The sequence below is a fragment of the Thalia democratica genome, chromosome 4 (genome assembly GCF_965202585.1).
Source record: "Thalia democratica chromosome 4, ktThaDemo2.hap1.1, whole genome shotgun sequence".
In the NCBI taxonomy this organism is placed as follows: Eukaryota; Metazoa; Chordata; class Thaliacea; order Salpida; family Salpidae; genus Thalia; species Thalia democratica.
Genome location: NC_139168.1, coordinates 63170513 through 63197542, shown reverse-complemented (window position 1 = coordinate 63197542; position 27030 = coordinate 63170513). Strand labels below are relative to the sequence as shown.

Genomic DNA, 27030 nt, shown 5'->3' with positions numbered 1-27030 from the left:
TTTTCTACAATTTGAAAATTCCTTGAGTTTTCCTGAGTTCCCTGAGTGTGTGGCACACTGTTAAGTTAAATAACTCAAAAAAGTGATCTTTTAAATGTGACTCAATTATTGTTTTCCTCAAAGACTTGTTGTCAAAAGAAATGATACTAAAAGTTATAACTCAGGGTTGGCAAATTTACTCTATGTTTTCAAAATTACATGTTTTAGGGTCTATTTTAAGTTTTTTAGGTAAAATACTGTGCTAAATAGTATAAGGATATTAAAGGTTATCTTAAGCATCTTTTATGTGTTTTATATTAAAAAAAAACTTTGATGATGACAAAAAATTTTGTCTATATGGTAGAATTTTAGTGTCAAATTGTAATTTTACTACTTAACATTTAAAATTTGTTTAAAATTTAAGGTTTTTCCAGTTTTTTTTGGTGATTTTTATTCAAAATTTCAGGTTTTTTAGTTATTTTTGGTAAAAATTCCAGTTTTTTTTCAAATTTCTCAAACTCCAGGTTTTTTTAGCCTAATATGTCAAAATCCAGTTTTTTCCAGGATTCAACGTTTTTTGGCAACCCTAAATTAAGAGCTTTAAGGGCATAAGGGGGTCCACCTTAATTTTTACAAGTTGATCTTATTTTATAGAGTTTTATCTGAGCTATCAGACATATTTACTGCTAGATAAAATTCAAAGTATTATATGAAATATGAGGGATCAAAGTTGGTGACCTCTATAGGTTCCAAATGGAAGGCACAAACTAAAAAACACAAAAAAAAAACATTTTACTAAAAATCTATCTCCTCCTTCATTTTTTAAGCAATCTTCTCAAATTTTCACAGAAGGTGTATCTTTAAATTTTAAATAGATTTAATGGAGGATTATTTTTATTTTGTAAGATAAAGTTTTTATTAAAAAAAAACTACCAATTTTTTTTGTTTTTATTATCTTAAATTCTTATTTTTAAGTATTTTTTAAATTCCAACATTTTAAGTCTGTTAAAATATAAAAGAAAAATTTCCTGAAAGTTTGAGGTCTCTAGCTCAAAAAATGAAGAAAATAGAGTTAGTAATTTTTTTAATTTCTAAGAAAATTGATCCGAAAATTTGGCATTCCGTACGTTTGTATCAGAAACTTTTTATAGAAATAACAATATCTCAAAAATTAAATAAGATTCTTTAGTTCTATTAAAACTGGCTTGTAGATTGTACTTCAAGCTTTTATATAAGATATAATGTTATTTGTGGTAAAAAAAATGTCAGACCCTCTATGCCCTTAAAATTTTATCAAAACAAGTAAGTAAATCTATCCTGAACAAGAAATTAAACTGTATCTGTGGTGTATGACTCAATAACTGAAAAATTTTGAATAGCAAGCTTTTTGAGTGCTTTTTTTTTTCATTTAATTAACAATAATATCTTAAAAGTTTTTAAGCATTGCAAATGATTTATTTTGCTTTCAAACATAGTAGTTGCTACTTGCTACTGTTAGTGGCAGAAAAAAACTAGCCAGAGTGACTATAAACTAGCCTGAGTTTTTTTTTCCAATATTTTTTGTTTGTTTCATCTTTAAACGTATATTGTGTAGTTTTGTTTACATAAATAAATTTTATGTAAAAAATATTCTTATAACTTATATATTATCAACATTGTTCTATCTTTCAATGTTAAGCTAAGTACAGGATTAGCAGCCTTTAAAAGGTTAACTGAAAATTTAATAGACAGAATTTAAAAAGACTTTTAGAAAACTGTCTCCAGGTTTTGAAAGTACAAGTATTTTGTCCATGTTTAATAGAAAACTAACTATAAGGTAAAAACTGGGTTTTATGCACGAATCGGGCACACTATATTCAACAAAATTTAAAGGAACTTTTTTTCTATTTTTTATTGATATTCAATATATATTTACTACCAGGTCCAAATATCCTTTTTTTAAAGCAAAGACATCGGTAAGGTACGCACTTTGAGAGGTACGCACCCAAGTAAAGTACGCACTATTTTTTTTTTTAAATTAAATATTTATAAACTTTTTATAGGTGTTATCAGAGAAGAAGACAAGCTTTTTAAAGCAAAGAAAGAAAACTGTAACTACTAATGACATTTCAACTTCGCTTGACATTTTTATTTAAACTTTATCGTCTGACAAATAAAATATATGTAAAAAATGTACTTGACTAAAACCAAAAAAAATAACAGTTAGATTTAAATTAAGTTTTTTTTAAACCAAGTTTAATTAAACTTGTACAAGAACTTTTTTATATAAAAAAAAACTAGTTGTATTTATCAGTATATAAAATTACGAATGCAACTATTTCAAAGAAATGAAAAACCTTTTTTAATAATTAAACAACTTGTATTTAACTTGCAAATTTCATTCATCAATTTTTGTCACGAAAAAAACTTGATCATAGCGGCACAAGATTTAACTAAACAACTATATTACAAAAACTAATCTAATAATTAAATACATGCTTAATTAACAAAAGTATGTTTTAAATTAACACAAAATGAGTTTAATTAATGTTTTTCGTTTTTACACAATTAAAGTTTTATATTTTCAACCACTGAATCGTAAAACAAGTGATATTAATTAATAATGAAAACAATATATAGCATAAATTGCAATACAAAGCAATATATTGCACGCAGACATTTTTGCACGGGTTTTATTTATCAATGTTTCCCCTAAACCTTCCCTCGGTTGATAACCTTTTTGTTTTTTAATAATGTTTTTGCCCTCGTGCAATTTCGTCTTAGTGCAATTTAGACCCGTACCCGATTTATATACGTATGTATAAGACTGTTATTGTTAAATGTTTTATTTATGTTTTCCTAAAACTATCAACAAATTTTCCTAAAAATTACAAAACATCATGTATTGCAATACTAACACCAATAAGTTAAATATGGTTCATAATTTTAAGGTATGTGTAGATGCAATCGAAGACCAACAAGTTATTGGAGGGGTAGGTGTGGTCGTCGAAATTGACGAAACCCACCTTACCTCTAAAGCCAAGTACCATGTTGGAAGAGATGTAGTAAGGGAACATATGTGGGCGTTTGGGGGCATCGAGAGACACACGGGCCGAAGGTTTTGTGTGTCTCTCGGGCTTGGCGGTAGCCGAAACATGCCAAACCTCGAGCCCCTCATAAAAAACATATAAGACGAGGGTCAATAATAATGAGTGACTGCTGGCCCGCCTATAACAACATAAGTAATCTTGTTGACGCCAACGGGGCGTCGATGGATTACTGTCACTATACAGTAAACCACAGTGTAAGCTTCGTTAATCCTTCCAACCGTTGGGTTCATACCCAAACGGTTGAAAGATTTTGGGGCGATCTGAAGGACCACATAAGTGGTCGCGGCAAAGGGTTAAAAATAGAGCAAAATGTTATGAGATACTTGTTTATGAAAAAGCACAAAATAAACAAGTTTCACTACTTGTTAATCGAGTGCGGTAAGTCATTCCCGTACGAAGAAAAGGAAGAATAATTTTTCAACTAACTAAATGTAATATGCTTGTATATTTTTGTTTATAATTCGTTATGTAGTTGAATTATTAGTTAAGTGCTAGTTTAGTGATGTTTTTAGTATTTAATTTAAAGCAATTAGTTAAAAGTTCTAAATTTTTTCTTTATTGTTCATTTTAAAATATTTCTTTATAGTTAAGTCGTTAGTATTGTTGAAATGTTTTTTGTAAGTAATAAAAAGCGTTGATATAAAAACAGCATAATTAGTTTTATACTTAAACATGTTTAAAGAATGAAAAAGTAGATTTCTGAATAAGAGTTTATGCAACTATTTATGTTTTATAGCAATTTTAACTACATTAGAACAAATATTATGTTTTGCTGAAGTCAAGTCAGTCATACAATGCAGTAGTAACGCTTAAAAAAAAATTTAGTTTCAAAATCAAGTATGAGTCATGAGTAGCGGCTGTTTTTAAACAAAAAAGGTAAAAGTTAAGATATTTTCAAGGCTAAGTTTTTAATACAAATAATAGTTCTTTTTAGTATAAACTAAGAGCGGTTTATTATAGATTGTTTGTTAGTTTTTTATTAAGCTTATAAATTCGGCGAAATTTATACTTAATAATATTTTGATCAAACGATATAAAACGCTAAAAAAACTTGGTTTAAAGACCTCATGAAAGATCAAAACTTTTGCTTATCGAGTCGTACACAACATGCTTATACAACCTATTGCGATTTAATAATATAAGTTTTTTTTATATCTTCAAGAAATAACTCAACCAAAAAAAAAAGTAAGTAAGATTAAAATTCTTAATAGTATATTTACTTCGAAAATTGTAACTTTTCTAACAAAATTAAAATAAAATAAAAAAGTTTAAAAAAACAGTCGTGCCAAAATAATTGTATATATTGTCTGATTGAGTATGTTTGCCCCGACGGGAGTCTTGATACAGATGTACAGTTGACTAAGCTAAACTTAATGTTACTGGTTTAGAACAAATATTTAAATTATCACTTAAGTTAATATCATTACCTTTAAGTAGATTTATCTGTTTAATTCGATTAAATATATTCTATACTCGTTTACTTTTACACTTTTTAATAATTTTAAGTGGAGTTTCATATTAAAAAAATAAGTTATTCTCATAGAGCATTAATTGGGCTTAATCGTGGTTTAAAATTAAAATGGCATTATCAAAACTTTATGTTAACTTGAACTGGTCTCTAAGCTCACAAAAATCCAGATTTTGGCATTGTAAGAAAATTTCCTTGACATTTTTTGATTTAGACTGTAACATTAAAAAGAATAGCTCAAACATAGTTCTAAACAACTTATGCTATATATTGTTTTCATTATTAATTAATATCACTTGTTTTACGATTCAGTGGTTAAAAATATAAAACCTTAATTGTGTAAAAACGAAAAACATTAATTAAACTCATTTTGTGTTAATTTAAAATATACTTTTGTTAATTAAGCATGTGTTTAATTATTAGATTAGTTTTTGTATTATAGTTGTTTAGTTAAATCTTGTGCCGCTATGATCAAGTTTTTTTCGTGACAAAAATTGATGAATAAAATTTGCAAGTTAAATACAAGTTGTTTAATTATTAAAAAAGGTTTTTCATTTCTAGTTTTTTTTTCTAGTTGAAAGTTGAAATAGTTGCATTCGTAATTTTATATACTGATAAATACAACTAGTTTTTTTTTATATAAAACAGTTCTTGTACAAGTTTAATTAAACTTGGTTTAAAAAAAACTTAATTTAAATCTAACTGTTATTTTTTTTGGTTTTAGTCAAGTACATTTTTTACATATATTTTATTTGTCAGACGATAAAGTTTAAATAAAAATGTCAAGCGAAGTTGAAATGTCATTAGTAGTTACAGTTTTCTTTCTTTGCTTTAAAAAGCTTGTCTTCTTCTCTGATAACACCTATAAAAAGTTTATAAATATTTAGTTCTAAATAAAAAAAAATAGTGCGTACTTTACTTGGGTGCGTACCTCTCAAAGTGCGTACCTTACCGATGTCTTTGCTTTAAAAAAAGGATATTTGGACCTGGTAGTAAATATGTATTGAATATCAATAAAAAATAAGAAAAAGTTCCTTTAAATATTGTTGAATATCGTGTGCCCCGATTCGTGCGTATAACCAAAAACTGTCTTAAACAGTATAAAAACTTTAAAAAGATACTGTAACAGTACTATAAGTGTGTTTATTACAAAAAATAAATTGTAGACCTTAAAAATTGTATACAACAGATTTTTAAAATCTAATTTAAATAATGCTATTCTACAGTATAAATTGTTTGTTTTTCATAGTTTTTTTAGTGATTTTTGTTCAAAATTTCAGGATTTCAACAAATTTATCAAATTTAAAGTTTACCTTGACTAACTTGGGTTGGACTCTTTGAGTCAAAAAACAGGGTAATTACCTAGTATGATATCAATGTTTTTACTTTGATATTAAAAAGCTCTAAATCTAAACTGAACCCTAATTTTAGATTCTAAAATTACAGTTTAGCACTAAAAATTTCAGCAATTAAAAACAAACAATTTAGATTAAAAAAAATCACATTTTAAAATTAAGAACGTTCTTATAACACAAACATCGATAAGACATTTACGAAGTACGCATCAGCTTAACGTATGCCCCGGCCCCGGCGTAAGGTAAGCAAAGCACTAAGTTTTTAATGAATTTTAAAAAAGTTTGAGTTTTTATATTATGTATGTAAATCAATTTTATTTACTACAAAGTTTAAAAAATTCACGAAAACTTACTATTTATCTGCGGTGTTTTTAGAACTTTTATTAAATACAAATAAACTAAAATTATTTACAGATAAAAATGAAGACAAGCTGTTTAGAGCAAAGATGGAAAACTGCAATTTCTGCTGACCTTTCAACTTCTTTTAATATTTTAACTAAATGCAAAACTATATCGTGTTATAAAAAAAAATCTCACTGTAAAATTTTGTGTTTATTTTAAACTAGAGTTCAACAACAAAACTAAGTTTGTAATTTTGATAACTTGAACAGTATATATGTTACTATTTAAATAAAAATTACTTATCTAAAACTTAAATAAATAAAGTTAAACCACTAAAATAAACAAACTTTCTATTAAAACCGTTTTACTAATAATTAAAACAAAATAAGATACCTAACTAATATCATTCATGACCATGAACTATTATTTTAAGATAAATTTATTTATTTAATAGAAATATTAATCAATGCTTTTCAAAGTTTTTTTTGTTTTACTTGTAAGAAGAAATAACGTGTAAAGAAGTAATTTAGGAGAATTCTTAAAAATAAAAAAAATAAAAAATCATGTTATTAGAAAAAACTAAGATGGACGAACTTATTGTTTATTTTATGTAAATGATTTGTTTTTTAGCTAAGTTAAGTTAAACTATAATTAAACAATATATATAAGACGAAGAAATATTACAATTACAGTAGAGTCTTTTTTTATTGATTTAATTATCATTCATAAGCCAACTTTAACGGTAAGAACATCAATTCTTGGTAAAAATTAGATACATGTATACACTAGTATAGACATATAGACAAGTCCTGGACAAGACATTAAAAGGTATCCGTGATGTGCGACTTGATAACCGAAAGGTTCTTTGTGCACCAGGTCCTAGGACCAAATATTTTGAGAGTCTTTTTTTGTCGTTCAATAAAGTATAATATTCAATAAAGCAAGTTTATTTAAGTTTTTTTATGTTAAATGAAGCACAAGAATTGTGCGTGCAAAAAGTTATAGCCAGTAAAAGATTGTTATTGTTTATTCAACAATAAAAAAACTTTAAAAAAGTTTGGTCTAAGAATTTTGTGTACAAACAAACCATTTAAGTCTAAAAACAGAATAATAATTTATTTTCATCACTAAACTTCAATAACCTAAAAATGATTAAACTTCAAAGGAGGTAGGTTATTATATGTGAATTTTTTGTTAAGTGAAAGTTATTTTATTTTTCAATATATATACTGTCTATTGAACAATAAAAAAGCGCTCAAAAAGTTTGGTCTAAGGACCTGGTTTACGAAAAAACTTTACGTTTATCGAGTCGTACTTTGATAATATTACATATTTTAATTAAAATTATAATTTATTTATCTAGTAGACTTTTTAAGACATATTAAATTACTAGTTATAGGTAAGTTAATAATGTGCTGATTTTGTTTTTGTTATCCTTGCTTATGTCATAAAATAAGTTTATACTATAATTCTTATTTATATTTTTGATTACTTCTTTACACTTTATTTCTTTTTTTAATTACAACGATAGAACTTTGAAAAGCATTAATCCATGTGCTTATTAACTTTTAAAATAATTAAAAAACTTTATCTTAGTCTAAAGAATTCTAGTTTTAGTTTGGGACCTATTTTTATTAAAAAAACGATTTATATATAAAGTTTGTTTGTTTTAGTTGTTTAAGTTTATTTACTTAAGTGTTAGATAAATAATTTTTATTTAAATAGTAACATATATACTGTTCAAGTTATCAAAGTTACAAACTTTGTTTTGTTATTGAACTCTAGTTTAAAATAAACACAAAATTTTACAGTGAGATTTTTTTTCATAACACGATAAAGTTTTGCATTTAGTTAAAGTATTAAAAGAAGTTGAAAGGTCAGCAGAAATTGCAGTATTCCATCTTTGCTGTAAACAGCTCGTCTTCATTTCTATCTGTAAATATTTATAGTTATTTGTATTTAATAGATATCCTAAAAACACCGCAGATAAATAATAAGTGTGCGTGAATTTTTTAAACTTTGTAGTAAATAAAATTTTGTTTGCACATATAAAATAATATTTATATGTGCAAATAATTCAAACCCCAAACCAATTTTTTTTTTAATTAAAGACAAAGGTACGTTCTCTAAAAAAAAATTTTTAGATAGCTTTTAAGATAAGGAAAATAATTGACATTAAAGTTATATGTTTTTTTTGAAAAATTAATAAATTTGCCTATAAAATTAACTTTATGCTCGTAATAAATATTTAAATTAAAAGAAAAAAAAATTACTGCGTATCTTACGCGGGTGCGTACGTTAAGCTGATGCGTACTTCATAAATGTCTTATCTTATTGATGTGTTTATTTTGTTATAAGCACATTCTAAAATTAGGGTTTAGTTCAGATTTATTTAGAGCATTTCAATATCAAAATAAAACTATTTTTTACTTTGATATTGGTGTGACATCATCCTTGGGAATTACCGCAACTTAGCTGCATCTACATCTGGTGTTGAATATTAAAAATTTATTTAAGATCAATTAATAGGCATCTTTAATACTAATCACTTCAAATATGTTAATAATAAATATTTTTTCTATTAATAACAGTTTACTTAACTAACACAATAATAACTATTATCTGTAAACAAAATAATTATAATAACTATCATGATGTATACACTTAGTATATATGCAAGGTGTAATGAAGTGCTGACAGACAGTCAACCAGACCCACCTGAGACTTTGGATGTTGGCTAACCAACATCTCTAGCTCATAAAGGCCAACTATTTTACCAACCCATGACTTGATGGTATAGGGGTCCTATAGTAGCTTTGGAAACTTGCTTAAATAAATGTTGTAATAAAACTTTTTTGTTGTCACATAAAAAAAATCATAATAAAATAACTAAACTTTCAGTTTAGGGTTATACACTCATAAATACCTCATAAAGTGTACCTTACCCAGTCATAAAATGTCTTTACTTTTTTAAAAGCACATTGTAGAATTTTTGACCTGGTAGTAAATAAATATTGAATATCATATAAAATTAGAAAGAGTTCCTGCAAATAATGTAGAATATGATTAGTCCCAATTCTTACTTCTAACCTAACCAAATTTAGATCCTAAGCTTCACTACAGGGTTGCCACACACTCAGGGAATTCAGGAAAACTCAAGGAATTTTTAAGATAATGAAAATCTCAGAGAAACTCAGGGATTTTCGATTCTTTTTTTTTAACTCAGGGAAACGCAGGGCAGTTTTGTTTTTTTTCTTAAAATTTCAGGGAAATTTTTAGATTTGTTAAAAGATCTCAGGGAAAGTTTTTTCTAGATCTAGAATGAGATTTAGATAATCCAGTTTAAATATTTTGTTCAAAATAGTTAATTTTAATTAATTTTAAGTGCTTATATAGAAATTTTTAGCCTTGCGGCTAGTTCTTCAATATTCTTTGAACTAACATTGTAATATTTTAATAAATAATAAAATTTTTAACGATTTGAAAAAAACTCAGGGAAGTTTCTGGTCACTCAGAGAAGATTGTTTAACTATTAAGGTGGCAACCCTGTTCATTAGTGTTCGAGAGAAATTTAAAACTTTAAGAAAAGTTATTAATTAGAAAATGTAATTGAAATACTTCAAAGTATATTACACCACATAAATTTATGTGATGTAAAAGAAACTATTATTAAAAATATTAAATCTTTTTTAAGTCTAAAAGGTCAACAAATCAAACAACAGATGATAAAAAGTCTGTAGTAATGATGTTAAACTGTATCTAAGTGGTGTGCAACTAGATAAGCAAAAGGTTCTTATGTACACCAGGTTTTTGTACCAAATATTTTAAGAAATATTTTTTGTTGTTCAATAAACAATATTAGTTATAAAATGCATCAAAGACAAAAAAAATAAACAGACAATATAAAATAGATGTAATTGAAGTTTTGAATTTTCTTATAGCAGTTCAGATACATATTTTGTTGGCTTTGAGTCATGCAGATTATTTTAAAATCTGATAAAAAAAATTATAGTTAACTTTTTCAGTTTAGTTACTTATTTCCAAAGCTTGGTTTATTTGTTTAAAATAATTTTTTTTAATTATTATTTAAAATTTAGAAATGTTTTTGTTTGAATATATTGAATGTTAGTTTAAAAAGTTAACATGGAGCAAACATTTATTAAAAAAGCGGAAAAAGAGGCACAGGAAAAGGCAATAAAACAAATTGCAAGCATGCTTTCACGAGCTGATCAACTAGATAAAGTTGAACAATATCAAAGAAGGATTGCTAGAAAAAAAGTTAGTTTAATTTTTTTGTGTGCAATGTCTGTATCATTAACCAAAATTTTTATTAATTTTTCTTTTATTAGAAACTAGTAGTATTTTATTAAAACCATTTTTAAATACTACCTTAAAGTAACTGCTGTGCCTAATAATTGAGTTTAAAAATCTAAATGGAGTACTTTTCTGGTTGTTTTTTATAACTTTTTTAAAGCCATAGCTACCAAGAATAATTTTCTGAACAATAGTTTTTTCTCATATCTACATGTTTAATTAATATTGATAATTCACTTTTGGAATTGAAAAGATGTAATGAGTTTTGACTTATAGAGTTTTATAAAAAATATGTTACAAATGTATACAGTACAATTCTTCAATCTAAAGTTTCTCAGAAACCTACAAATTCACTAAAAATTTATCTCCTATTTTCTTTTTTGAACTAATGTTTAAAGTTTTCAGATAGTATTTATATCAGCTAGTTTTAAACATACAAACATAAACATGTTGGAATGAATAAAACTATTGACCACAACTTTTCTAAAAGAAAACAAAATTAGTATGCAACTTTGAGAATAATTACCTTTATTTTAAAAATTTAATTTTTTACATTATTGATAAACTACTTCTTACTTCATATTTCACCGCTTGTTAAAATTATAAGTAACTTTTGAGATATAGGCATTTAAAGTAAAAGCATTCAATAGGTTCTTTATGGGATGCGGAAACTTAAAGGGCAAAAATAGATCATTTCACTTAAAATCTATCTCCTCTTTCAGTTTTTGAGCAATTAAAAAAAAAACTTTTTCAGAGTAATCTTTAATAAATTTTACCCAATTTGTTGGATATGTTTTAATTTAATAAAAAAAAATTAAAGAATAAAAACAAAAAATAAAAGATTTATATTTTTATTTAGTTCAAAAATTTATATATATTAATTTCTAAAAAACCGCTTCCTGCAAATTATTTGTAATATTAGAAAGTACATTTCCTAAAAGTTTGGATAAGTTGATTTAAAAATGAAGGAGAAGATAGATTTTAAGTAAATTTTTCAAAATTCTGAGAAAATTGGCTTTGAAAATTTTTGTTTTCATATGGTTATAACTTAGTTTTTTTTAAAAACGTGTTATATCTTTAAAGTTAATTATTATTTTTTGTTCTATTAAAATTATTGTATATTATGAACTCTAAGCTTTAAAGTAAGAGCAAATGTTAATTTTTCTAAAAATAAATGTTGAACCCCTCTATGCCCTTAAAACGTAGAGGAGAAAGTACATTTTAAATATTTTTTTTTGTCTTAGCATACACTTACTATAAAGTATTTGTTTAATTTGATCCCTTATATCTCAGAAACTACTTTGGATATTGTTAAGCTCTACAAAGTATCTGGTAATTGTGATTAAATCTCAAAAAAATAAAATTGTAAATACAACTTTATGACTTTAGTTAGTGTTTTTTATCAATTAGCTGCAAAAGTATTAATAAACATTTCAATTTTGAGCACCTCTCATTTCAACCAATTTTTCCTATCAGTAACAAGTCAAAACTTGATTTTGATTGTTTCAAAAGTATATTATTAGAATAAACTTATTAAGAAAAATGTTGTTATGCTGTTTTGGAGAAAGTAGTATAAAAGTATTAGTAATCTTTACTATTAATTTAATTTTATAAGATATGTTTTTTGTTTCCCAGGCCTCTGTTGAAGCCCGGCTGAAAGCAGCTGTCCAGTCTCAACTTGATGGGGTTAAAACAGGTCTCAACCAGATGAAACAAGCACTACAAGAAGTTAAAGAAATAAAAGAAAGCATGTCGGATGTCAACAGAATGTATACGTCTGTTGGCACCTTAAGTGTTAAAATGAGGTGAGTTTGCTTACAAGCTAGATAAAAATTAGTTAATTGGTAATAATGATTGTAGTCATACTTTTTATGATTTTATGACTTAACTTAGTTTTTTATTATTATAAACAAAATAGTAATTTTGGCCATTAATATAATGGCTAAGATATAAAATATCTATTTACTCAACTATTAGACTTCGACAAAAACCAAAATTAAACTATAAAAGTTATGGAATATATTTTGCTCAGTGTTCAATATGCAAAGAAATCTATGTAAGTCAGACTAAAAATAGTTTTAGTGTAAGATAGAATGCACATAGAAATAACTGGAAAAAATTCCAAAGAAGTTTTAACTCTATTGGTAAAGGAGATGAATCAGCATTATTTAAATACTACTTTGAGAATAATCATACTGATATTGAAAATTTAGGATTGGACAGTGCCTACAAGATAATGTTTTTATAACAACCTGAATTTAAAAGTTTAGACTACAAAGAAAATTTATGGATAAAAAGATTAAATGCAAAAGTTAACTTAAATAAAACATTTTATGAGGATTTAATGTTTTAGAGCTTGATATTTTATGATTTTTATGAATGAGCATTATTGTACATTGTGTTTTAGCTTGTTTACTTGTATGTGTTTATGAGTTGTTAGTTGTTAAAACCTTAGTTTTGAAAATTATATATATGATAATTAGTTGTGTTTTTATTATGGAATCGTTTAATAATTTTATGTAGCCTAAAAAGTTAAATTTAAAAGCTTTAAATTTTGTTTACTTTATAAATTTGTTACTATTAAGGGCATAGAGGGGGGGGGGTAAACATCTTTTTTTCAAGTTTTATCTTATTTTATATAGTGTTTACTAAGCTACAAGATGCTTTTTACATATTTAAAAAATTCAAAATAATTTTTGAGATATAGCCGGTCAAAGTCGGAGGCAACAATAGGTTCCTTATGGGAGGCGGAAACTAAAACAGCAAAAATAGACTATTTCACTAAAAATATATCTTCTCCTACGTTTTTTTGAGATAACTACCTCAAACTTTTAAGAAATGTTCCTTGATATATTTAGAAAATTTTGTTGGAAAGAATTTTATAAAAACTAAAAATTATATATAAAACACAAACAAAATAACAGTTTTTTTTTGTTTTTTTGTTATAAAATTTATACTTTTTAAATTTTATTCCAACAGAATTATCTAAATATTGCAAGGGTCATTTCCTGAAAGTTTGAGGTAGTTATCTCAAAAAACGTAGGAAAAGATAGATTTTTAGTGATTTCTAGTTATATGCTGTTTTAGTTTGCGCCTCCCATAATGATCCTATTGTTGCCTCCGACTTTGACGGACTATATCTCAAAAATTATTTTGAATTTTCAAAATCTGTAAAAAGCATCTTGTAGCTTAGTAAAAACTATATAAAATAAGACTTAATTTGAATAAAAGTGTTTACCCCCCTATACCCTTAATTGTGTATATAATTTCAGCCGTTTATCACTTAAAAATGTTTAAATAAACAACAGTACTCTACTAGTGAAACAAAAGCGTGTATTTTTTTAATTTTTCAAAGACAGTAGAAGCAATCTTGTATTTTTACAATAACTTAGTTGTTAATAAATTTTGAGTAAGTAATGTACTTTCAATTATTTTTTCTTTGATTAAAATAATCAGCTGTACCTTGAAAATTTAGTATATAGTTTTGAACGTGAATAAGTTTAAAATTTATATAAATCATATTGTTTTTGTTGATTTTTTACATTTATCTTATGTTTATTATTGTTTGAATAGATTTGTTTATCATATCAAAACTACGTAACAAAATAAAACAGTATGCAATTTGTTTTATTCACTGTTTACTAAACACTATCAGAAAGAAAACAATTATAAACTATGAATAATTAACAATAATGATTACATCTTTGTTATAAGTAGTTATTGTTTAAGTATAAGTAGTTTTGTTAACTTAGTTTTGTAGAGTTATTTATTTATTGAACATTGCTAAATAAATGAAACACTGTGTTTAAGTTTCATAATTATAAATGTGTGTCCTTTGGCTTCTATTATTGCTAAAGCTTCCTCTGTAGACATAGCTAATTTTATAAAGTTATTCAGTCTAATCAAAATAATCAAATTATTGTGGCCTGTTATGTATAAAAATTGCCGCATCTGGCCCACCTACTAGACAAAACTCCACAACTTTCTTTGAAAATATTGACAAAGTTTAGAAAAAGTATTTTAATTTTAAGTTTGAAATAATTAAAAATTTCATACAAATCATCAAAAGTATGTATCGAAATAAAATGAAGAAAGTAGAGTTACTATGATTCGATCAACATGCTTTTATTAATACAGTTAAGGTAAATATATACCAATAAAAAGAAAGTAAAACATTTACCTTCATGTTTTTTATAAAGAATTTAAAATATTTCATAGAAACGAAATGAGACTTATGAGTATTTGTAAATTCTTAAAAAATGCATCAAATAAAATTTGTAAAACAACTAATATTGTACAGTTTTTTCCGGTACATAAATTATTAAAAAAATATAACACAATTTATTTCATTTTTCTTAAATTTATTTTAGTTCTTTCGTTGTAAGACTCATCAGAAATTGTATCTTACTAAGTTAGAATGAATTGAAATTGAAATAAAATCATAAGTTTAAAGTTTTAAAATATAAAATGACATAATAATCGAATGTTAAAAATTAAGTAAATGCTTATGCTGAATACATTTGATATACTAATGAAATTTAATCTAAAGAGTTTTGAATTAATTTAATCTAACGAGTTTTATTAGTATATCAAATGTATACAGCATAAACATTTAGTTAATTTTTAAAACTCGATTATTACGTCATTTTATATTTTAAAAATTTAAGCTACAATATGATTTTATTTCAATTTCAATTCACTCTAACTTAGTAAAATTTAATTTCTGATGAGCCTTTCTACGAAAGTAGTAAAATAAACTTAAGAAAAATGAAATGTATTTTTTTATATTTTTAAAGTAATATTGTGAACTTTTTTATGCATTATGGTTTACTTTTGTCTTTTTGTGAGAATTTTTGTTATAAATTTAGTGTGATTGTTATTTTAAATATACAAATATTTTTTAATGAAAAAAAAACTTTTTAAATTGTTTAGTTCCAAACTATAAACGGTTTGCTTAAATAATTCAATTTTGTTTTTATTTTGCCAGAGGTTTTACTATTGAGTTTAACTTAAAAGTACACTAGAATAAGTTTTTATAAGTAGGCAATATGTTGTTTTTAGTGTTTTGTTTAAGTTTTTCACCTAAAATTTTTTATATGTTTATTTATCATAAAGTTATATCAATGTCTGAGAATTGACAAACTTGGTATCACTGATTGACTTTAGTTTTTTTTAATGCAAGTATGTTTAAATTATATCATAATTTGAAATACAGTGACCAACATTATTTTGATATGAACCAATAACAATAAAAATAGCCTAAACATGTTTTAATGTTTCTTGATTATATATTTATCATCAGAGACATCAAGGACATCACATCTCAGCACAGCCAACTTGCCACTGCAATGGAAAATTTAAAAAACATATTTGAAGTGCCCGATGAAGTTGAAAAAGCCAGAGCAATGCTGAAAGATGGAAAACTTTTACTGGTTATTTTGACTATTAAGTTTTGTCATTTATACATTTTTGAGTATTTTTCCAAAGATAAGTTAAATCAAATAGCAGTTTAGCATAACCTGATACTTCTCATATAGCCTTATTTTTTATAAATTAATATAAAATATATATAATATGCCATATTTCACTAACTACATTTAAAGGTTTTGTATAAAATTAATTTTCCTCTTTAATGATCTTTCAATAAACTGTTTTTGTTTTAGTTTACATTTTCTTTTTATGTTACAAGCATTCCAAACCAATTACAGTCACTTTGAATTGTGTTAGCTCTGAAGCGAGAAGTGATATTATTGAATATAATTTTTTTTTGTGCAGGCACACAAAGTTCTAACTGACCTGGAAAACTCCCGGGACGACCTGCTTTACGAGCAGCACAAACTTGCGAACCACAGCGAGTCGGACGTCAGGCAGCTCCAAACTTACTTTTCAGAAGCAGAAAATTTGTCTGTTAGTTGAGTAGACATTTGTGTTCAAAGTATTCAAATCAACAAGTTTTGAAAAGTAGTTTGTATGAGTTTAAATAAAAACTTTTGACATCTAATTATTTTTTTGAAAAATACTTATAGTTGGTTCTTTAAGTCTATTTTTGTATTTATTTCTTTAAACTAGTTTCACGAAATTAATTTTGTGTCGTTAAAACATTAGGTTTGACAAAAACCTAACTATTTTATTTACTCAATAACTACAATGTTTTATAATACCTGACACTATTACAATTTTTTTATTATTACATTTTATGTATTACTTTTCTGTTAACACATAGTAAAATTAATTGAGTTTTATTTTACCAAACAAAATAACCACAAAATATAAAAGTCTGGGATGTTTTAAAATATAGTGTTTCAGTTTAGTACAAATAACAGATTTATTTATAAAATATAGAACTGAAGTTTTACCTTAACTCATTTATAACAATCAACAAAAATAGTCACTAATCATTGCCAGCAAATGGTTGCTTCATGTGAAAGCATGATAATTTGTAGATTGACGACTACAAGTTTTTCGGTTGTGACTGACTGATGAGTCCTAATAAGGACGAAACCGGTCTCAGTCTACCGAAACTTGTGGTCTGATGATCGAATTGGCATGATCAACCCTTTTGTTAAATTTCTCATTTATAACAGTAAAGTTTTAAAGGTTTTAAGAAGGAATAATAGTATTTTGATTTATTTTTAGTCTTAAATAGTGAATTTTAAACAGTTTTGAAACCTTTACAAAATTCTTTAAAGTTAAAGATATATTACCTTAAAATAAAAACTGCACGTGTAGACCATAAGTGTGGATTTAACAATGTTATAGAATTTTCACTGGGCTGAAAACTTATAACTTTTTTTATAGTTCATTATAAATTTAATGTTTTAAGTTACAATCATGTTTCAGTTTTTTTTATCCAGTCTTAAAGTTATTATTAAAAAAAACACTTGAAGTAGTTTTGAAGTTTTATTTTTGTTTTATCTGATTACTTTTTTAGCTAATTCAGACTAGTTATTTAAAAAGATTTTTATTTCTCTTCTAAAAGGTAGCAACACTGCTTTTAACTATTTAATTATTTGAATACAAACTAAAATATAGCAAAACATTTTTTTATAGAAAGTATCAACTAAAGAGTAAAAGCAAATAGTGTTATTGGACTTAATCAAATAAACTTTTGGCAGACCGAGCTGGCCAACCAACTTTGGCGCGTTCTGGCGAAAACGATACAAACGGTGAAGAAGGATCCCACAAACATAACCACCGCTCTGAGAATAGTCGAAAGAGAGGAAAGGTGACAGTTTGAATGCTTCAGTGTTTTGTGAGCAATAAAAATACTCTTGAGCTGAATGCCAATAAAAGAGAGTTTTTCAATACAACTTTTAATGCTTTGCATTCGGTTTTTCTCTTTTTTAGTGTATAGCTGTCAATAATACTTAAAAGAAATTCAAATACAACAACAAGAATATCATAGTAAAATTGATGTTAGCTTTAGTTTTGAAGCTAATAAAACAAGTGTGCTAGTTTTAAATAAATCGATTTCTCGTATTTACAGAAATATTTTTTACAGAACGGACATGAAACTGCTGCAAAACAAGGAAGCGAACGGGTTTCTGCCTCCGGGAAGACCCAAGAGATGGGGAGTGAAGTGTTTGGAAGTTCTCAAGGAGGCCGTCGAGGCCAGGTTCAAATTGTTTACTAAATTTTTCTTTCAAAGCTTCATAAAACGCTTATAGCTTATAAAAGGTTTAGGTTGTGTGCAGGTTTAGTTACAAGTTTGTTTTAGTTGAGCTGGTCACCATGGGGACGGGTCAAATATGCTTGAAGACATTTTGCACAAAGGTTCATTTTCGCACAGGGAGTCAATTTTGCTTGTAACATAAAGTTATGAAAAAAAGAAAAAAAAAGTTAATACAACAAAAATACTGACAAAAGATAAGGGTTGGGGGTGACAGTGATAGTAAAAAAAATAAAATAAAAAGGGTCAACCCGTGCAAAAAGTATCTTTGCGGAAAAGTGTCCCTTCGTTTGGTTGATATCATCATGTGTAAAGCTGTTTTTAAGCAAAAGTTATGCTGTATGACATTGTTTTTGCACTGGTTAACTTAATTATTACTAATAACACACTAATACCTTATAGCTACTACAATCATAAATATATACTACGATATACTATACTAATAAATATAAACTACTACAATAATACTTTATACCATACTGATAACAACTTGAATTAAAATAATAGTCCTTAAATGAATATACATTACAAAACCTTAACGTTACACTTTGTGCGTAATAGTCATCCAAAATCTGTATGTTTAATGGTTAGTGCATTTGTGTAAAATTCTAACACTATGTGGTAAAAAATTCCCGTATAAAATTAAAAAAAAAAATTAACTAAGACGAGGACTTTTGTTTTAAAGACACTACAAAGATTTTTTATTGTCATTTAATAAGTATAATTAAGTAAGTTTGTTAACACATGTTTGCTGTGAATGGTTTTAGTAAATAAGAGGCAACTGATATTAAGCAACAGCTATGAAAAAGGGTAATTAGTGATGTAAATTTTGTCTAAGGCCTTAAGTAGTTATGATAGTATAATCACTTTAATTACAATTAATCACGAAAACATAATTAACTTTTTTACACTAAACATTACTTTTTCTAAGTTTACTTAACCTTAATATTAAAAAAAAACTGGTGTAAACAAAGTACCCATTAGCCTTGTAGAAACCTGTAAATAATATTTGAAAAAAAATTCCTTGAAAAATGCGATTTCGCCCACTTTAAGAGATCCTGGCCTAAAGCCACCCGACAATCATCAAACTCACGCGGATAATTTTCACCAACAGAGTTGAGAGCGACGTGCACGAGAGTCGCGAGGAGAGCAACATGTGGCTGGTGAGGCACTTGGAAATACTGAGGCAGGTGGTAGTGGAGGACCTGCTGGTCGCCAAGTTCGTCTGCAGGTACTCCTTCCCGCCGTCCTACAACATTTTCGACAAGTACGTCATTTGGTACCACGAGGCGCTGTCGCTGCACGTCAGTTTGATTTTATAATTTTGATAAATTGAATTTTTCACAACATGTTTAAGGTAAGATAAATGATTTTGTTCAATTAAAACTTCTAAAACAGTTATGTTTACAGTAAACAAAAAGGTTTTTTAAATAGCTAGTATTTTTAAACCGGGCACACTCCTAACTCAACTCAAATTTGCTTTAGTGGTTCGGACATACCAACTATTAAATATAATTTGTTGTTATCTTTTGAAACGTTTTCTTAATTATTTTTTGTTTTAAAGTCGCTTCGCTGCACGTCAGTTTGATTTTATTAAACGAAATGTGTTGGTTTCTTATTAAGCGTTTTGTTATATTTTCCGTTTTACAGTTGCAAACACTCATCGACATAAATTTAGAAGGCAACGAAATAATTTCTCTCTTGAGATGGCTCAATGAATACCATGGTTAGCAGTTAATAAGTATAAACATTATCATAGGTAAAATGATATATTTTTTATATCGGTAATTGCATAGTAAGGTTTTGGTAGTGGAATGTTTTTTTTTTAGTTTTAGTTGTTGAACTTAACACAATAAAATTATTAAATTTCAAACATTTAAAGGGTCACAAATGATGGGCAGACTGGAATTTCGGTTGGATGTCGACAACTTGCCGCCTTTACTCGACGAAGACACCCGCACACAGTTGATCGAAAAGTTACTTTTTTGTATACTTACAAAAAATTGATAATAGTTTTTGCTCAATTATGAATTTTGATTATCCAATTCAAGTTTTAACAATTAAATATTCGTTATGTTATTTTTACTTTGTTGCTAAATAAAGATCTACTACTTCATAATTATTTGTTTTTCAAAAGCTTCTTTTTCAAAGTACTGTTTTTGACACCACACAATAACGAGCCATCACAATTTGAACTAACTCACACCAACAAACATCACGTAAAACGTTTTCACACTCTTTGTTACGTCACACAGCTACTACTCGACGACTTGCGCGAACCTGAGGTCGTGGATCGACAACTCGCTGCAGAAGGACGTCGCCGACTGGTCGTCCAGCCAGAAGGAACCGGAGACCGACCAGGAAGGGTACAAGAGAACCGACCTGCCCGTTATATTCTTCCAAATGATCCAGCAAACCATCGAAGTCTGTTGTTTTTTAATGATTAATAAAGATATTTTGAATTTAATTTTGTTTGTGTTCATTTCTTATTTTAATTTGTTGAGTACGAATTAATTTCTTTTTTTTTGTGTGTCTTTTTTAAGTGGCCTTTTAAGTAGTTTTGATGTCTGATTCCAACATTGCACAATAAAAAAAATATATGTGTATTGATATATTGTGTTTTAAATAGTTTACCTCACTTTTTGTATTTTACCTTCAACTTTCGATAATGTTTTTTTTTTTTACAACAAGTCTCGTATACGCATTTAAATGAACAAAAAGTATTATTTTGTTTTTAAATGTGGTTGAATTGTAGTTGAGAAAAGTTAATTTTTACCATTAGAAATAATTAATTCACAAAAATATTTTTATCAGGTTGCTAAAACAATCTCCAAAGAATTAACGAAAAAAGTTGTAGCAGCTTGTGTTGATCAGATGAAAGAATTTCTCCATACTTACGCAGGTGTTATTTTAACTGTTTTAATAAACAAAATTCAGCATATAATTTTTTAACACATTTTATTGTATGAAGTCTAATCAAAATAAATTATTGTGATAAGGCATGTTCAATAAGGCTAAAACTTTACCTATTTAAAAAATCAACAATAGAAAACTACGTATAAATGAGATAAAATGAAGATATTATAATGATAAATTATGATTGACAATTTTAAAACTTTATTTAATATATATACAATGACTCGTAACAGACGCTATGACGTCATACAAGGAAGAGCACTTCCGTGACAGAACTCAGCCGGCCAACTACTACACTTTCATGGTGGCCATCATCAACAACTGCCTCGCCTTCATCAAGTACGCCACCAAGTTCGAGGTTGGCTGACTTGTACCATGAAGTTTTTTTTTATAGAATTAAATTTTACGTATGGTTTGTTCTTTTAAAGCATTGTTTTATGTGACAACTCAAAAGTTATGCAAACTTCCATTTAACATTTATAACATAAATATTATTGTTTTCTAAAAGCTGAAGTTTCACGCAACGCTTTTAATTTGCAACAACTTCAATGTTACACTCCCATGTAGTTTATTTGAAATGTGTATTTCATAAAAGTTATGTTTTGTTTTTTTACAGAACGAGCTGCAAGACGTGATGACCGATGAAGTGAAAGTTGAAAGCAGCAATCCGTTTGGTGAGGAGGAAAGCAATGTGCAGTTTCTATTAGAGTTTGTTTATTCGTTTCAATATGTTGGTATAAACTGCTGTAACCAGCAGTCGAACATTCTAACTTGTCTTTAACAATTATCTGATCCTGTTAAAAAGTATAAGATTGCAACTTTGCAATTTACTTAAATTGATAATTTCAAATTTTGTTTTAAATTATAAATACATATACTTATAAAACTGTTATATATAGGTTTTATGCGAATTTATCTTTTTATTAATTTTACGGTAAAAGTAAAAAAAAATACTATGTAGTTTATAAATCTTGATATTATGCTAACTTACTCGAAGATTAATTAATTGTAATGTGTAGTCAAAAAATTTTAATATATCACTAATTTCTTAAATAAACTTAAAATAATTTTATTAGCTTCAAAACGGATATGCTGCAATTCGGCAAAGTTGGATGCGATTATCTGTTGGATGAAGTTTTTCTTGATGTTAAAGTACGTTTTTATCTGTTATTTTTTCAGCCTAATAAAAAATGTTTATTAAATAATTATTCAAATTTACTTTAAGTAATGATTGTTTTTAGAAAATTAATTTTTTTTTTTGGTTTATACTTCCACTTGATAAGTTAATAATTGGAATTAAACTATATATTACACAGCTTTTTTAACTCACTAAGATTATTTACAATATTTGATGTGTTGCCAAAGTATTTAATTGCCTTGAAAATTTATTTGAAAACAATTTTATGGACAGTAGATATCTTAATATTTCTTAAAGCAGGATTTGAAGAATCTTGACTTAAATCATTGTTAATAAGGTAGTACTTAGATATGTTTTATTTTTTTATAAAAGCTAAAGAAAATCAGTTGCAGAAAATATTCACCAGAAGATTATAGTCTGTAAATTTAATGTTTATTATTTTCTTGCAAATAAAAGTACATCAGTAAATAAGTTTATTTTTTCTAAAAACCTATTTTTCACTCAAAATATCAACTATTTAACCAAGTTCATCGAAGTGTTCTTTTTCATAGGAACATTTAAAAACTTTCTATTTTCGCAGGAACATTTCGACAAGCTGCTGACGAGGGGCACTGTGGGCAACGGGGAGTGCGTGGAGACGTTCTGCGCCACGCTGGAGGACTACTACAACGACTTCTGCTCGTTGGAGCCTCAGTACTTGAGCTACCTGCTCGTCGAAGCGGAGCGCAGGGCCATCGTCGAATACCTAAAAGTCATCTTGGACAGGTCGGTCTGAGGGTATAGAGCAGAGTTTCCAAAACTTTTTTTTATAAGGAACCCTATGAAGAAGTTAAAAAAAAAGACCTCTTCTCTCAAAAAATAATGTTAAGTACGCCTAAGACTTTTTTCTGCTCATCATCATCAACTTCAGAATATCTAGTTTAAGTTTTAAACTATTGCCGCGTGTCCCCCTTTGGCCTCTTAATTATTCAAGACCCCCTTTGGCCCCCTTTTGATATGGCCCACTTTTGAAATCCTTTTTAGAGTATAATGATTGTTTAATAAAAAAAATTAAGTTTTACTATAAAAGTGTGTTTGATGTGAAACAGTTCTTGAATTGTGTACTTATTGTTGTTTTATATGGTTTACTGTGGTTTGTTTATTCTTGGTGTTTACTCTTGGTGTTTTGTTTAGTAGAACGATCTCACTGTTTAGAACAGTTTTTCCCTAGCTTTTTTCAAATGGCCCCCTCTTTAAAGAAATAAAAAAAGCTATGGCCCCTCCAACAAGATTACTCAAAAAACTGCCATTAAGAACACCTAAAATCTTTTTTTGCTCTTCATATGCAACTCCACAAAGTCTAGTGGAAGTTTCAAATTATGGCCTCATGGCCCCCCACTGGCTCCTTTACTGCTCATGCCCCCTCCCTCCTTTGCTGCTCATGGCCCCCTGAATATCTGTCATAGCTTACCCTGGGAAACCTTGGTTTAGAACAACAACAATTTTATAAGAAAAAAGTGGTTTAAAATAAAATCTTTAATTGTTTTCCATATATTTTTTTACATTTCTTAATATTCTCAGTAGTTTTGTTATGTTTAATGACTGCACATACTATTATAACCAAACAAACAAAATGTTACACGCTAATTATTTTATAGACGGATGAGATGCAACAACGACGATGAGAGGGGACTGGTCGCAGAAAGGTTGAACCAGGACAAGGACTATTTGACCGCCTGGTTCGACAGGTACACCAGCAAAAACTGCGTCAGTTTTTTATTTATTTATCTAGTTTTTTACATGTCTGAGAAAAACATTTGTACAGTTTTGCGAACATTATAGTAATAATTATTTTTATTTTGTTGATAAATTTTTTGTAATGTAGTGTTGTTAGCTTGGTACAAGTAAACAGCTTATATGCTAAAGTTGTTTAAACAGCCTCAGCAAAGATAAAACATTTTGTCTTAATTTTTCAACAAGCTTTTTGCATTTAGTAAAACAAACTTTTCATCAGTTAGACAACAAATATTTATTTTCACAATTACAACTTGCAGGAACGAGAAAGCTGCGACTTGCTCAGGTTCGTATCCGAAGTGGTCAAGCTGCAAGACAAAAGCATGATGACCTTGGAACTGTCGGTTAGTTCGCACGTAGCTTGGTACATTGCTGCGAATCTGCATTGAGATACCTTACAGTTGTTGTTTACAACCTTTTTTATGTTACTTACTTAAAAAATTTCAAATTTCCGAAAATAAAGAATTTTTAAGCTTTATGCTGTTAAATTGTTAACTTTTTAAAGTTGATAGCTTTATATAATAAAAAATAGATAAATAAACTTATTACAGAACAACGTACACTAAACGTCTGTAAAGTTTGTAAAAATATTTTGTTTGCAAACTATTTATATAAATTTAATTTACAAAATATCATAAAAATATAAGTTTTTTCACAAAATTCTTAGTTTAAAAAAATCATACTTATATATGAATTAAATGAAAAAAAATTAAAAGACTCAAGCTTTGCTCATCAAAAAGTTATTTGAATTTTTGATAACAGGGGTTAGTTTCCAAATACAAGGACGCGACAAGCGAACAATTGCAAGCGATACTGGCCATCAGGGGCGATTATTCCGGATCTGAATCGAAAGAGGTTTGAGTTTATTGTTTAAAACAGGCATGCCTTGTTTGTTTGTTAGTTCATGATATCATTTTATGTTTACCTCAAAATAGTATGTTTAATAAAATGTTTTTTTTTTCATTTAAATAAGCCATTTGAAATTTTTAAAAGTACATTAAGATTTTGTACTATCATAACATTAAAAGAAATCGTAATCTTTATTTTTATTCAAGTTTAAAAAAGTTTCAGCGAAACCAAGTCAGTTTTATTTTGTTTTGAATTAAGTTTTGTTCTAACCAACCATACTTTATGTTGTTATTACGTTCTGCATGATTTTTATTGTGAAAGGTTTCCGACGAGGTGACGTTGGAAATGAAGAAATCTTCCAAGCCAATCAGATCCGTGTTTTCATCAGTGCGGTCCAACCGCAGGGCCGGATTCTTCAACAGAAACTAATCCTCCATTTGTTGAGGCATGAATTTGTTCGTTTCGTTATTGTTTCAGTTGCATCTCTCGTTAATTTTTTTTTACGTTATTTCTTAACATGTACTGTAATTTCGTTAACATTAAGTGTGCAATTAGACTGAAAGATTACGTTTTTTTTTTACTTTTTAAAATGTAAAAACTCAAATACGTTTGTATTGATAAACATTTCAAATAGCTCTAAAATTTGTATTTTAAGTTACGAGTAAACTTCCCTATAAAAAATATTTCCTCAAAACTTTTTCATTTTCACAGTAATAATGTTATAAAATTTAAGTTACTCAAATGGTCCCCCTGTCATTAAATTCAAACTTAAAACCATAGTAATGAGATTTAAATAAAACTTTGTTGATTTTTGAAGTATAATTTTTATATGTGGTCATTAGTAACTAAAATTTAATTTAAAAAAAACATCAGCTGTCGACCACCGCAATATCGGCGTTCAAACGGAGCCACCAGTCTGCGAGGAGAACTCCAGATACAATATTTTCCGAAGTTTCGCGCGCGATACGCTTCAACGCACAGCAAGGCGCCAGGCAGCGGAAAGTTTCAAATTTCCTCAACATCTACAAGTACTGATGTTGTTGTTATGTTTGTGCCTACTTTAAATTTTTATTTGTTTACTGTCGAAACTGCAATCGAGTTTTTTTCATGTCGTATACTTTTTTTTTAAATTGTAAATACTTTTATAAAAGTGATTTTATTGAAATGATTTTATTGAAACGCCTTAAATGTGCTTGAAAATATGAAGTACTTTAAATTAAAACAAATCTTATTACACGTCAGTGTTTCAGCTAAAGTTTTTTACTCCAGTTTAAACCTTTAGTTTGCTGTTATTTTTCATGTGCAATTTTTTAATTAAATCAAAAATGCTCTAAGAAGATGTTTTAGTAATTCTAAGTTTAGACCCAAACTTTTGTAACATGCATTTTTCTTAAATTAAAATAGATTTTTCATTCTTTGATTATGCTTATTAAAAATTTTCCAGTATAAATACGTTTTACAAGTTGTTTTTAATTCGAGAAATTTTAATGTTTACCATGTTTTATTGAATTTAAAAAAATTTATTTCAAACAATTCTAGTGTAGTTTGTGTATTTTCAGGTTGCAAAATTTAGCATACTTTTTCATCAAAAATAAAATTAAGTTCAGGGCCAAATCAGTTTTTTTTGCAATTCAGTGCTAATTCAATTATCCGGACGCTCACTTGTCTGTACTTCGAGAAGAAAGTTCACAGCATTTTTAATATTAAACACGGATATTTTGTGTCATACAAATATTTAAGATTTCATGCTGTAAGAAAGTTATTTTATAAAGTCTGAAATATAGTATAAGTACTGTAAAATTACTTTGTTTAAAATTAGTTTAGTTATCAAAAACTTTTGTATGTATGGTTAATCAGTTTTTAAAGTATTTTTAAACAATGTAATTTAAAATATGATTAAGAGCATTTCATTTAAACTTTTAAAGTTTATTTAATAGTTGATTACATACCAAGTTTTTTTTTAGAAAATCAATGTGTTTTATGTTTGATTTTTAATTCACACTAAAGTTGCTTATTGGATCACTTTTTGCTTAAGATAAAGTGTATGAAAATTTCTATTGATAAGTTGTATAATTTTGACACACCTAACATACCAGGATTTAGAAATTAAAAACACACAAAAAAAACGAATAACACTA

General features: G+C 27.1%; 1 protein-coding gene across 2 annotated transcripts; it reads left to right on the top strand.

Moving 5' to 3' along the window:
* Positions 1–10335: 10335 nt before the first annotated feature.
* Positions 10336–26330, top strand: LOC145834568 (exocyst complex component 3-like). 2 transcript variants are annotated; one of them, XM_082942024.1, is made up of 20 exons: positions 10336–10511; positions 12183–12352; positions 15850–15979; positions 16323–16454; positions 17663–17772; positions 18049–18162; positions 19331–19520; positions 19867–19942; positions 20099–20192; positions 20472–20640; positions 21031–21118; positions 21366–21490; positions 21749–21840; positions 22209–22284; positions 22851–23035; positions 23908–24016; positions 24304–24387; positions 24806–24898; positions 25214–25347; positions 25766–25892. In XM_082942024.1, exons 1-19 carry the CDS (start codon positions 10377–10379, stop codon positions 25319–25321), a joined length of 2280 nt encoding a protein of 759 aa, XP_082798150.1. In that variant the 5' UTR covers positions 10336–10376; the 3' UTR covers positions 25322–25347; positions 25766–25892. The 2 variants fall into 2 exon arrangements, with proteins under 2 accessions (XP_082798150.1, XP_082798149.1); XM_082942023.1 differs by lacking the exon at positions 25214–25347 and having other exon boundaries at positions 25766–26330.
* The last annotated feature ends 700 nt before the right edge of the window (positions 26331–27030 follow it).